This window comes from Indicator indicator, chromosome 22, assembly GCF_027791375.1.
Source record: "Indicator indicator isolate 239-I01 chromosome 22, UM_Iind_1.1, whole genome shotgun sequence".
NCBI classification, from domain to species: Eukaryota; Metazoa; Chordata; class Aves; order Piciformes; family Indicatoridae; genus Indicator; species Indicator indicator.
The window spans coordinates 5443831-5456810 of NC_072031.1; the positions used below are offsets into that span (position 1 = coordinate 5443831).

At 52.6% G+C, this 12980-nt stretch overlaps 1 protein-coding gene across 2 annotated transcripts in view; it reads right to left on the reverse strand.

Moving 5' to 3' along the window:
- AXIN1 (axin 1) overlaps positions 1–7449 on the reverse strand; it is a 64990-nt gene extending 57541 nt beyond the window's left edge. For both annotated transcript variants that reach the window (XM_054391069.1, XM_054391070.1), the window contains exon 1: positions 6572–7449. In XM_054391069.1, coding sequence (XP_054247044.1) covers positions 6572–7449 — 878 coding nt within the window. The remainder of the gene's footprint in view (positions 1–6571) is intronic.
- Between the last annotated feature and the right edge of the window lie 5531 nt (positions 7450–12980).

Sequence of the window (12980 nt, forward strand, 5' to 3'; positions counted from 1 at the left end):
ATGGGGCTGGATCTGGTTTATATTTGATGTACTCAGAAGTGTGGCTCTCCTCTGGTCTTGTTCCACTCCCACATCACCTCCACCAACCTAGCAGCAGAGCTGTGACATCCCACTGCCATGGAAGAGGCTGATAACAAGGCACCGAGGACAAGTGACCTCACCCAGCCTGGGACAGCCCAGTGCTGATTGCTGCAGGCAGAGCTAGGCTCTGCTCTCCACCAAGTGTCAGAGGTTTTCAGAAAGATGCTCAGAATTATTTTCCCCAGCAATTTGACTTTTTAATCATTTCAATTACTGTGACTAAACCCCTTCAGTTGGAACAAAACCAGGGAAAATAACCCCTCTCCTTCTGAGGCAGTCTGCCTGGCTTAACAGACCATGCCAAATCGGGGAGGTTTCTGCTTTTGTCATCTTCACAGATTTCATTTAATGCAGATAATTAACCTCAGTTTCTAATTTCAAATCCTCCACATAAGGAAGGGAAGTGATTGAATCCATCCTCTGACAAACGGAACATTAAAATACGACTACAGCTGCTGCCTGTGGCTGAGGAGACAGGGCCCTGCTACAGAGCTGCCTGCTTTTATTTGCCTGATTAACTCTAATTTGCTTAATGGATTTAAGGATGAGCCTAATAATCCAATAATATTTCCAGGAACTGATTTAGGATATCAGAACCTCCTTTCTGAGGTCTTAAAACACAGGCACTTTCTGCACTACACAAACAGCCACCTCCAAACCCAGGTTTTCCAACTGATTGCAGTAACATCAGGTCCATGGTTGATTTTAAATGCAGGCTACTGCACGGCACCGTGGTGGCAGGGGGCTTTGTACCATGCAGCCACTGCTGTAACTTCTTAGAGCACCTTCTGCAGCCCCAAACCTAGGGAGGCCCTTCTGCAGCTAACAACTGCAGCCAGGGAGGACTGGGCATGGCTTGGGAAGGTGGGGAAGTCACTGGCTGTACCCCAACACCAGGCCAGCATGTGCTCCCCCAGCATCCCCCAGCCTTTTCAGCCCATTTTCCACCAAGAAAGCCTGGCCTAAAAGGATTTCACAGCCTGTCTCCAGAGTTAATAAATCCAGGATCTAACAGACTATTAAAGGAACACATCCAAGAGGCAGTCATTTTAAAACGTCCAGTGCTAACTAATTATTCAAGGGATTAGTCCATTATAGCAACAACAAAGAAACGCTTAAAACATAAAGGCAGCTTGAAGGGCAGATCAAAACCAAGGTGTGCCCACCCTGTTGCCCACCTCCTGGGTACACTTCTCAGTGTCTTTAGATTGGTTCAGCTCCCACTCAGCCTTTTAGCACCCACTTCTATCTGAAATCAGGCAGAACCCAAACCAGTCCAGCTTGGTTCTCAAAGTCTTTCATGATTTATGCCGTTATTGTAAGTGCACATCAAAACAGGACCATCACCAGCACTGCACCACATGGGCCATGGCTCTAACCCAGCCTCAAAGCCCTCCAGGGATGCTGATCCCCTCTTCTCTGGTGACATGTTCCTGGCCTGCATTGCCACTCCTCATCAAGACTTTTTTATTGCTGTGTCTAGCCTAAAACTCTCCAAGACCAAGGGAACTTCCCTTTTGTGCTCTTAGGAGGAAAGATTCTGTAAGCAAAATAAAACCCACATGAAATAAGGTGGCTGTTGGTGGAGGAGGGGAGAAAAGACTCTTCATTTATCAAGGGAGTGCTAAAAGCTTAACTACCTGTCTTTAAAAAGAAGCCAAAGCACTGATCCATAACCAAACAACAAATACACCACTTCTTCATCTTGATTTGTGTAGAGGCAAAGCTAGGGGCACAAAAGGTATTCTTCAAATGAAATCCATTTGAAAGCTTGGCAGGCAGCAGCACAAATCCTTTCCACTCCATGCAAAAGGTTCATCAGCTTAAGGACAGCTTTAGAAGGCTGGCAGAACTTCTGAGCAAAGCACCACCACTCTTGGTCCTGTGTCCCTTACACTGCTCCAGTCACCACCACCAGCACCAGGCCCCACCTCCACACACTCACTAACTTCTCTCAAGAACAATGCAGAACCTAAACCATTCTTCTAGAACTTAACTTTCTTTAAAGCTGGAAAGAGCCACAGCTCAGCACAGGCTGCAGGTAGGCTTCTATTGATCATAACTGATGCATAGCCCCAGCAATTTGAACCCAAGTTCACACTACCCAAAACTTTTCTTTCCACCTTTGCACATGGGCCTAACATTCAGTAGCTGACTTGTTCCAGCAAACAAGCTCTCATGAAGCTCTAAGAGCTCCAAGATCACAGAATCAGAGAATTGTTTGGGTTGGAAAAGATCATCCAGTCATCAACCCAACACCACCATGGCCACTAAACTGTGTCCCCAAGTGCCATGGCCACACATTTCTTTTGAACACCTCCAGGGATGGGGACTCCACCACCTCTCTGGGCAGCCTGTTTCAATCTCTGACCTTGCAGCAAAGAAACTTTTCCTCATGCCCAACCTAAACCTCCCCTGGTGCAATTTCAGGCCACTTCCTCTCATCTGAAAAGACCAGTTTCCACCTCACTCGAGCCTCCTTTCAGGGAGTTTCAGAGAGCAATGAGGTCTCCCCTCAGCCTCCTCTTCTCCAAACAACCCCAGTTCCCTCAGCTGTTTCTTGCCAGACCTGTTCTCCAGCCCCTTCACCAGCTTTGTTGCTTTATGCACCATGCTGCCTCTCCACATCACGAAGCCTTCCACTCTCTAAGAACTGCTCCTGCATCAGCACTGGGGATTTTGCATGCCCAGTTCTCCTGGGCATTGCTGGGCACAATTAACACAGATTCCTTACCACAGGGTCTTGAGTCACAAGTGTGCAATTTAATATTTAATTATGAACAAAGCAGCAAACCTCAAAACTAGGTCTGCCAGCTAAATTTCAGCAACTTCTTGAGGCAGGCCTTGCTTGTGACTGCTGCCTAAGCAATGGAGAGATCCTGCATCTTCCCTGAGCCAGCCTACACCACTCCTCTGCATGTCACAGCTCCTCAGACCAATTGTCACATCCCTCTAGAGCTCCTTTAGCTTTTCTCCATGTGCTTGCTCTGCACACCCTGTTATGAAGAGGTGCTGGTTGCATGTTTTGTGGAGAGTTGCCCTCACACATGTCCAGAGAGCTTGCTGGTACATGGGCACAAGCATAAGGACTCTCCCGGTGGTTTCTACCACCCTTGGCAAAGAACCACATCACCCATCCTTTTCATCTGAACCACCAACCCTTGTGAAACACCATGAGCTTAGTCAGCTCAGCCCTGTGGAAACTAAAGCTTGGATCATGTAGACAGCTTCCTTTAAAAAAACAAACCCATGCTACACCTAAGCCCCCACTGAGAAAAATGTCTCCATCCATCCCCAGAAGCTCCACCACAACTATCCTCAGTACCCAAAAACTGGAGACTTCACCCAACACCCTGTGTCCTCTCATCACCAGTGTCTCCTTTCTACATCCTGTGCACTTCATGACATGAGTTCACTTCACTTCCCATCACAGGAAGAAAGCAAAGGCAACACCTGAGAGCTGCTCTCCAGCTCTCTAGAAATGGGAAGGGAGCTCCTTCTGACACAGAGCTCAAGAGCGCACCAAAGAAACCCACCCTGGCAAGACACAACCGTGGCCCCTCAGCATCAAACACCGACCTCTCAGCTCTGGAGGACCTGTGGCTTCCTGGAGCTCTCCAGGCTGGGCTGCTGTCAGGTGCAGGTCTCAGTTCTGCTCCCGGAGGCGCGGGGGCAGCTCTGGTGTGTCAGGAGCGGGTCACTGAACACTGCAGTCACCCTCAGCCACTGCAGCGTCACTCTGGGAAGCTGCCAGTCAATGCCTGAGATCTTCAGGGGTTACCCTCTTTGAAGTTCACTGATCCATAATCAACGTCCAATTAATTTGCAGGAGCCTAACTATGATGACTATTGGCCTTTTGCACACAGAAACATGGCACCGAACAGCCATGCTTTTGGCTTTGGGACACACAGGGACATGTGCACACCTTCAGAGCAGCCAGCACGGAGCAAAGGCTGCCTTCTGCTCCTGCAGGAACTTGTATGTCTGCTGTCCTGAGAGCAGAGCTGCTGCATGGAGGTTTATGAACCTTCTGTCGCAAAGAAATTTGGAGCCTGTTCAAGATGCTCATTTGCCACTTCTGATGCGTTTGCTCAGACTCCCTTCTGTAGGGTTTCAGTGGAAGTCAAGGGATAGAAGTTCAATGTTGGGATTAGACAGGCCCTCAGAGAGAATGCAAACCAGCTTGATTTCAACACTCCCTCCAGAACAGAAACAAGAAATTCTTCTACACGCTAGGCAAAACAAAAAAGCTGGTGGAAATTTGCAAAATAAATTGGGACCCAGCCTTTCAAATCACAGGATCACAGAATGGGGGAGGATTGGAAGGGACCTCTGGAGATCATCTAGCCACGCTGTGCACAGCTATTGCTTCCTGCTCCACCAGCTTCCAGCACAGCTACTGTCACACTAAGGTGAGACAGTAAACGAACAAATAAAGTCTGCAGGATAAAGATGCTACAGCTTAAAAAGCAGCTTATTGAGGACAGCTTTGCTATAGGACACCCAGGAAGCGATTCAGCCACAGTCTTGCACAAAGAGGAACAATTGCCTCAGAAATTTAGTATCTCAGCAGATTTTTTAGCATTCAAAAAGGCAGAGATTACAGAGTTTGGCAGCATCTTCCGTGGCAATGCTCTAGATGCCAAAGGAGCCAACATAGCAACGTTTAAAAAGAAAAATCAAATAAATCACTGCAGTCCCTACAGGCTGAGCAGTGACTTCTGCTCTGGGGAGAATGGTGAATAGTCCTGCTCCTCCCTACCCCATAGGTCAGCAGAGAGTCGGTAGCCACAATGACAGGCTGTTGGACACTACAATTAACAGCTCTGTGCTGCTTCTGACCTCCATCCCCCAGGTAAAGACTTATTTCATATTGTTCCAGTCTGGACTCTGAGGAATTCTACTCCAAAATGCTTCTTTTTCACCACACATTTCTTAAACCAGGTTAGAACCTGGCACAGATACATTCAGAGGATGGGTGAAGTGCCTGTTTTCCTGAGGCTGGAGCCAAGAGGCACAGTGCTGTATGCAAGAGTTTGCTACCTGCTCTAAAAACTAAACACAGCTGAACCTCAAATAAGTTATTTTTCAATCTCAAAGCCATCAGTGCTTAAATAGAAAGATCCTCAAATTGTAGCCTTTTCTAACCCTTCACTTACGGGACGCACCCTGAAAACGCACTTCAGGAAACCTTCAAGGTTTTTATTAACTCCTTGGGAAAGTCCCAGACCCTGGGATATTTTTTTTTCTGACTCTGGATTAAAACAGCAGGAGTCCACATGAATTCCTCTTTTCTCACCCCCCCGTCCCCTCCCAAGTGTTTTACACACAACATCCCCTCCTCAAAAGCTATTAAAAAACCCCAAGAATCAACCCCAAAACGTTTCAGCAGCTGAAAGGCAACGAGCCCTAACACAGGGTGAGATGTTTCCAGCTGCCAGCCTAAAGGGACGGCGGAGGGAGATTAAACACAGAAATGCTTTTCATGAGGCAGGAGGCTTTGAAGAGGACAGTTTAGCTACTTCATTTCATAATCTTCACAAAGCGTCAGATTTTAGCCTAAGCAGGTCTTAAAACAAGGAGATTTTATGTGGGAAAAAAAAAAAAAAAAAAAAGAGAGAGAAAAGTAGGAATGTGTCCTGGCTGGGTTCTGTTGATTCAGCCAGGGTTAGACACACACACACTTATTGATCCCACGGAGCTCCCTGCTAAGTTAATTGTCTGGAATTTTAACTGAGGTCTCAGCAAGTTTCAAAATCCATGTTGGCTGGAAGTGGGTGGGGGACCCAGAAAATAAACAGGCTGCAAAACTCTGCAACTCCTCCAGTTAAAAATAAAAATCCAGCAATGGCTTTGATAAAGGGAAAAGCTGCATCAGGGAATGGTTTTAACTGGATTTGGCTGAATCCTGACTTTGACACCACTAGAATGCAGTGCTGGGAATCTCATACAGAAAGCAGTATCGTTACCAGGGAGCACTGCAGACCCCATTTCCCTTGCACAAACACTCCCAAGGTGAGGGTATCTCCCCCAGCTTCCAGTCAGTGCATTTACACAGGGAAGTTTTACCATGAGCTGTACTTGCCAGTAACTGAACACTGACTGGCTACGGCCAGCCTGCACCTGGAGCTTGCTCAACCACCTGCGCGTGCACGAGGACTGCCCACGGCTCTGCACTGCCCGCCAAGCCCTACCTGCCTTCAGACCACATCCAGAAGCAGTTTTTCCAGATGAGGAGCCTGCTGCAGGGATGATTTGGGGCCATCAGACAGGAATGACCCAAGACACCCTTAAAACACCTGTGACTGCTTTCATATAAAGCTTTGCATTGCACCAAAGTGCCTGAGCAAGGTCATCCCGTACCGATGCAGATGGTCCCCTCCACCCAAGGTCCTCCAGGGCTTCTCATCACCTTGCACCCACAGCAGGTCCCCAACCCATTCCCCAGAGGCAGCCAGCAGAAGGGACACTGGCTGGGCGCTCACCCACCTGAACTCTCTCCCCTCGCTGTAGCGCCGTGCCGAGGCGGCGCGCTGGGGGGCTGTCTCCAGGAGCAGCTTCTGCGTGAGCCTGCTGGAAGGCGCCGAGTCCCTGTTGGCCTCGGGCTCGGCCTCTTGGTCACACTTCCACTCCTCATCCTCGTTCAGAGTCGGCAGATAACCAGGCAGCCCTTTACCGGTCCCAGACCCTGAGCTCGGATCGCTGTAAATTTTTGGGCTTTCCCCACCTGTCCTTGTGTATTCCAAATAAATATCGGACTTCAGGAACAAGGGGTAGGTGTTGTCTTCTATCATGCACTGAATCTCTGTTTGGGCCTGGTCAAACATATCGGGGTCAATCTGCAGTTTCATGACACAGTCTTTAATGAAGCTCTTTGTGGCTGGTTTGATCTGCCGGGACACAATGCCATTGTTGTCCAGGATGTACTTTTTGTAAATGGCTTTTGCCAGCTTGAGTCTTTTTTCCTCGTTGGACGCACAGGGCTCCAGCTTCCTGAAGCCGCTGCAGGCAAACCAGAAGTCCAGCAGATCCGCACAGTCCTCCTGTTTCAGGAATGTCCTGAAGAGGTTGATACCATCTTGGTCATCCAGCAAGGAGTGCAGCGACTCAGCCCACTTCAGGTAGGGTGGAGTTGGCGAAGCACTCCCCTCAGGCTCGTAGCCCAAATCCAAATCGGAGCGCCTTGGTGTCGCTGTGGACATCTCATTTCTAACCACATCACTTTTACTGGGGTAGAAACCATGGCTAACTGGCCTGGGATCTGTGGACACGAGTTCTCCCTCCTCACCTGGAACTGGTGGCCTTGGAGCATCTTCAGTGAAGCTTCCTCCAAGGTCCAAGGGGAAGCCTTTCCCCTGGATATTCATTTTTCTGGTCCTTGCTCACGCAAGAACAGTGTGGGATGAGCTCAAATCTCAAATCACCAATATTTGTAGCTCCGATGGGAACAAGTTTGTATGGCTGAAAGAGATGAAAGAAAAAATGAGTATCACTGTCAACGAACACCCTGAGATTGATGGTTTTGCTCTGCACCATGACTGTATTGACACTTATTTCCCAGCAGAATCAATGGCAAAGGTCTTGGCAACTTCAGAGTGTGCAGAGCTGGGCTCAAACCAGGCACCCTCCAAGAATGCCAGTTGCAGGATATCCCAAAGCTTCACATCCAGCACTCAGCATCAGAATACAGCTGGTGCTGCACCAGAACAGCAGCGGTTTTCCAGAACCCTGGGATCTGGCAGTCTCTGCATCCAAAAGATCCACACTCAGGTACCACACAGTGCCACAGGACAGTGCCATCAGCTGCACTGCCACCAACTCCTTTGCACAGCCTACCCAGACAGCATGAGTACCAGGTCATACTGAGGCAGTATGCTTTTATCTGGTGACCAAGCTAACAAATTTTCATCCCCAAACAGGAATTTAAGGCTTGTAAGAAATATTTTGAAAGAATATCCAGTTAGTCCTGAAAATGAGACTGCACCTTAATCAAACACAGGTGGCTTCGGTAAGCTCCAGTGACACAGCAGCGCCACATTCCTCACAGATCTCTGTGTTTCAGAGCTACGCTGCATCACCTCGTCTGGCTCTAGGGGAATCCAGATGCATGGCTGACCCCAATATTTTGGGCATCTGGACTGCATTCTTGCTTCATTTGGGCATGTTAGCACAGGAGCTCAGCTCTGGCACCCGTTTTTGTAGGCAACACATTGAGAAAAGGTTCACTTGCGCTAACTGCACTGCATGCCGCGAGCCTGGGAAAATCTCAGGTCATCAAAGGAAGATGAGAAAACCACCTCGAGAAGGAAATCTGATCAAGTACAACGTTTCTGAAGAGCAGTGAGTCAGTATGGAGGATGGGAAGTGTGGGGAAGGAGAAGGCAGAGAAGGACGATCTCTGGGTTGCTACTTCTGTTGCTCAACAAAGTAACTTCATCGTCTAAAGACAGTAGCAAAAGTCTTGTTCTACAGAACAGCTTTGAAGCCCTGAGTACTGCAGAGCACCAGCTGCCTGATGAATTACTCCTTGCACTGGATTACCTCAGCGGCATGTGAAAACACACCTTTTAGCATGGCCTCACTCTCAAAGCTCACTCCATCCCACCAAACATGTCTTTAAGATGCTTTGCCGTATTTCACCCATTTTCTCTCCCCTAATGAACCAAGAACCGCCGCCACTGCCGTGCCTGTGCTTACAGCTCACCTGCACACCGCAAACCAGCCCCAGGGAACCAGGCACAGCCGGCCAGGCCTCATGAGCCCTCGCTGCCGGGCACCGCAGGAGCCATCCTTGCCCTCACACCCGGTCCGAGGCACCCGCAGCACGCAGCCATTGCCCTGGCACCGCGCAGCGGGTCTGGCTTCTCTCACCAAGCTGCGTTTTTAGGTTGTTTGCACCCCGGTTACGGAGATGAGCTCTGGACTCGCATTCACCTCCCTCGTAAAGGTCCCTAGTTCCTCCTGCCCGGATGCTGTGGACCGCCTGGGGCAGCTCCCTCGGCCCTCAGGGCAGACCTCTGCCCCTGGGCGCTGGAGACCCCCCCTGGGGCAGTTCTTTCGCCCCTTGGGGCAGCCGCCCCACAGCCATGTCAGTCATTGTTGCGGCAAGGCGGCGCTGGCTCCTCGCCCTGGCCCGGGGGGAGCCCCGCGGGGTGCCCGCCGAGAACAGGCGAGCTCCGGCCGCAGCCGGCGAGGACGAACGAGGCGCCCAGCCGCGGGTCATCGGCTCACGGCCGCCCCTCTAGCCGGAGGGAACCTCCCGCTTCCTGGGCAGCGGCAACCTCGCCCCCGACACGGCCGGGACCCCACCGCTCTGAGCCGCCGGGCAGGAGGCGGCGGGCCGGGGCAGGCTCCGCGGGCTGACAGGACACCTCGCGGGGCCCCTAAGCCGCCCCCGGGCAACTTCGGGGGAGGCGACCCGGGCGAACCCTCGCCGCAGCCCCGAGCCCCGCTCGCCCTCCGCGCCGCGGCCCTACCCCTGGCCGCCAGACTGCGCCCGTCCCCCGCGCCCAGGGCGGCCTAGCACCGGCTCGGCGGCGCCCGGCGCGGCCCCGCGCCTCCCGCCCGGCGGCGGCCTCCGGCGCGGCCTCGGCGCAGGGCCTGCGCTGGGGGCCGCCTCCTCGCTCACTCCCTCACTCACCCGCTCGGAGCAGCAGCGGCGGTAGCGCGGGGCCCGGCCCATGCGGCTCAGCAACGGCGGTCCGGGGCGGCGGGCGACGGCGGGGGGGCGGCGGCACAAAGCGGCCGGCCCGGGACGCCCATGGCCGCGGCCGCTGGCTTGTGGCGGCGACAAGGGAGAGCAGCAGCAGCAGCAGCGAGCCCCGCACCGCTCCGCTCCGCCTGCGCCGCTGCCTCCCTCCCAGCGCCGGGGAGAGCGGCTCAGCCGCGCCCCCCGCGCCCCCGGACGGTACTGCGGAACCAGCGGCCGGCCGCGGGGGCGGAGCGGGACCGGCCCGACAGAGCCAGGCCCGACCCGGCGGAGGCGGTGCTGGGGCACATGCAGCCTGGGGGCGGTGTCCGGGCGGGCGTGGGGACCCGCAGCTCAAGCGCTCCGCAGCCCTGGCACCCCGCGGTCACTGCTAGGCCGGCGGGGAGGCTCACGGCGGGGCCCGGCCCAGGAGGCCTCGAGACCCGAGGAGCAGTCACACATGGCGAAGGGGCCTGGGACATGGCACTGGGGGCTCGTGGGCAGCGCAGGTCCAGGGCTTCCTTCACTCTGGCCAGAAGGAGCCTGCAGAGCTCCTCCGACTATCGCGGGCAGGAGATGGTCTGGGGAGAGGGTCGTGCTTTGGAGGACTCCAAGAGCTGGCAGAGGAGATGGCTTGGATCACCAGGGAAAAGGCAGCTACCCTCAAAGGCACCATGGGCCTCTACTGCCCTGTTCAAAATCGAACTGCAGCGTTTTCAGCCAAGCTGTGCCCAGCAAAGACCACAAACCAGTGGGCCTGGGGGTGGAGGAGCATGGTGGCAGGTCCAGCAGCAGCGCTGGGCTCCAAGAACAACTAGGCTGGTTTAGAAGCCGCAGCGTGTTCGGCTCCTTTGAGCGGGGCAGTTCTGCGGCAGGGAGAGATAAGGGGACTGGCCAAGAGGTGGCACTGTATGGACTGAGACAGCCAAGCAGCACGGAGAAAGATGGAGGGAGCGTGTGTCACCCCGCGGGGCTTCTGACCAGGCAGGGTACTCCAGCACTGGGACTGCAATGCGGTTCTGGAGTGACAGGGGACATTGCGGGAAGAAGGAGGGGATTACCAGATGCAGAGATTGAACAAGAGTAGCACGCCAGGGATATGCAAAGCTTGCTCCTTCCCTGGAGAGTGGTGATGTACCGAGAACCCAGGGACTGAGACAGGCAGACCCCTGGGTACCATCCCAAACGCTGAGCATGCAAACAAGCCACAGGAGAGCCCTTCTCAAAATCAGAAATTACTCAGATTTCTGAGAGGGACGGTTTCTGGGGTTGGGTGTAATCATTCTACTGCATGTCCCTGTTCCTATGCGTTTAGGGAACACTTTTGGAAGTACTCATTTTTCACAGCTCTCCAAAATTCACAGAAGTCCACCCAAGGCAGCATTGCTCCCCTTCCCACCCCATCACAGAGCCCGGCAGGATGGTGTGGCTCCTTGTGCTCGTTCATGTGAATGATGCTCGGAGCTGATTTACATGTAACAGTGCAATACTGATCTCAGGCATAATAATAGAAAAGCTGATGTGGGTTTCAGCTGGTAAAGAATTAAAGGATGGGAATATAATTAATGCAATCAGCCTAGTTCCTGGAAAATAGCTCTTGTCAAACTCTGATGTCATCCTTTGAAGAGATTACAAGTTTGGCTGATAAAGGTTATGGCATAGAAATAATAGACCTGGACTCTGTTCAGGCATGTGACTTAATCCATACAGTATTCTGATTAAAAATTAGCACAATACAACATCAAGAGGGACACCTTAAAGGGACCGGGAGCTGGCAAACTGACAGCCATCAATGGGGAATCCCTGCAGAATGGGAGCACACTCAGTGGGTGTCCAGGCCTTGGATGGGAAACCCAACGCTATTCAGCATTTCTATCAATGGTCTAGAAATAGATTAAAAAGCCCTGCTGAGAAAAACGCTGGGGCCAGGGAAATGAGAGGGGCAGGAGACACGGACGGGGTCAAGAGAGCTGTAGAGAGCTTCATAAGCTGAGTCCTGGGCAAATGAAATGCGGTTGAATGTGAGCAGCTGCAAAAGGACTCCTCCACTGAGCCCTTCTGGAAACCCACACCCTGCGAGTATGGGCTCGGGGAGAGGTTAGGAGGCAGGAGGGACAGCAGCAGGCTCCCTGCAGGGATGTTCTGGCTGGGATGGGGCTAGGTGCTACAGAAGGAGCAGTTTCAGCATCTGCATTTAGAAAGGATGCTGAGAAATTGGAGAGGAGGTGGAAAGGAGTTAGAGCTGACCCCTGCCTTGCAGGGGGATGCCTGAGTACCGTAGTCTTCTCAGCTTGTTCAAAGGAGCCCAGAGGTGCTTTGATTATAGCACTTAAGCAACTTCATGGATAAGAGATGATCAGGTGTTAGAGTGCCTTTCATCTCCCAGAGGAAGGCCCAGCAAGATTTCATGGCCTTGGCTGAATTCATGTGAGAAACCAGAGCCAGAATTCTCCGTGGTAAGGGTGGGGACCAAGGGGGTGGAGGTGATGAAGTTGGGTGCATGAGGCTGCAGGTGGCTGAAATGCTGAGGCTTGGCATGGCTCCCCCGTGCTGCCACCCTTCCTTTGTCTTTGCTTACTGCTCCTCGGGGCTGGATGGACCTGGTGTGGTGAGAAAGTGCCAAGGGCTTCTCTTGCACCCAGCAGCTCCCAGCTATGTAGGCTGATGCCAAGCTGTGCTGGTGCCTCACCATTTTCTGGTCCTCTATCAGGGCTAAGAGGGGTTGGGAGAACCCTGGGCTCCCTCTGAAGCCTTTCACACCTCCATTCACCCACACCAAGGAGCCTGGTCTCTGCACATTGCCAAGGGCCAACACCAGCTACTCCCAGATTTATCTGAGGACATCAAAGAGGTGAAAAAACAAACAAAGCATCCCTGGCTATGCAGGGAAGGAATCACCCTGAAAGGTCTATCAGTGAAGAGTGGAGGCCAATTAACCAAACTGCCATTTCTCCCTTCCCCATCACTTCATAGCATGACCCTGCCTTATACATGCCACAGCCAAGATGCCAGCAGTGGTTTGGTGCAGATCTGGTGACAGCCTGCAGCTGAGGCTGGTCTCCATGCAAGCCTGGGTTGCCAGACCCTTCCCAGCTCCTAGTACACACATTCATTGCTGCCTGGAAGAGTCAATAAAAGCTAGTGAGACAGGAACACTATCTAGTGAGATATGAACTGCTCTCGGGCTTTGGTCTAGAGGGTTTGGGGGAG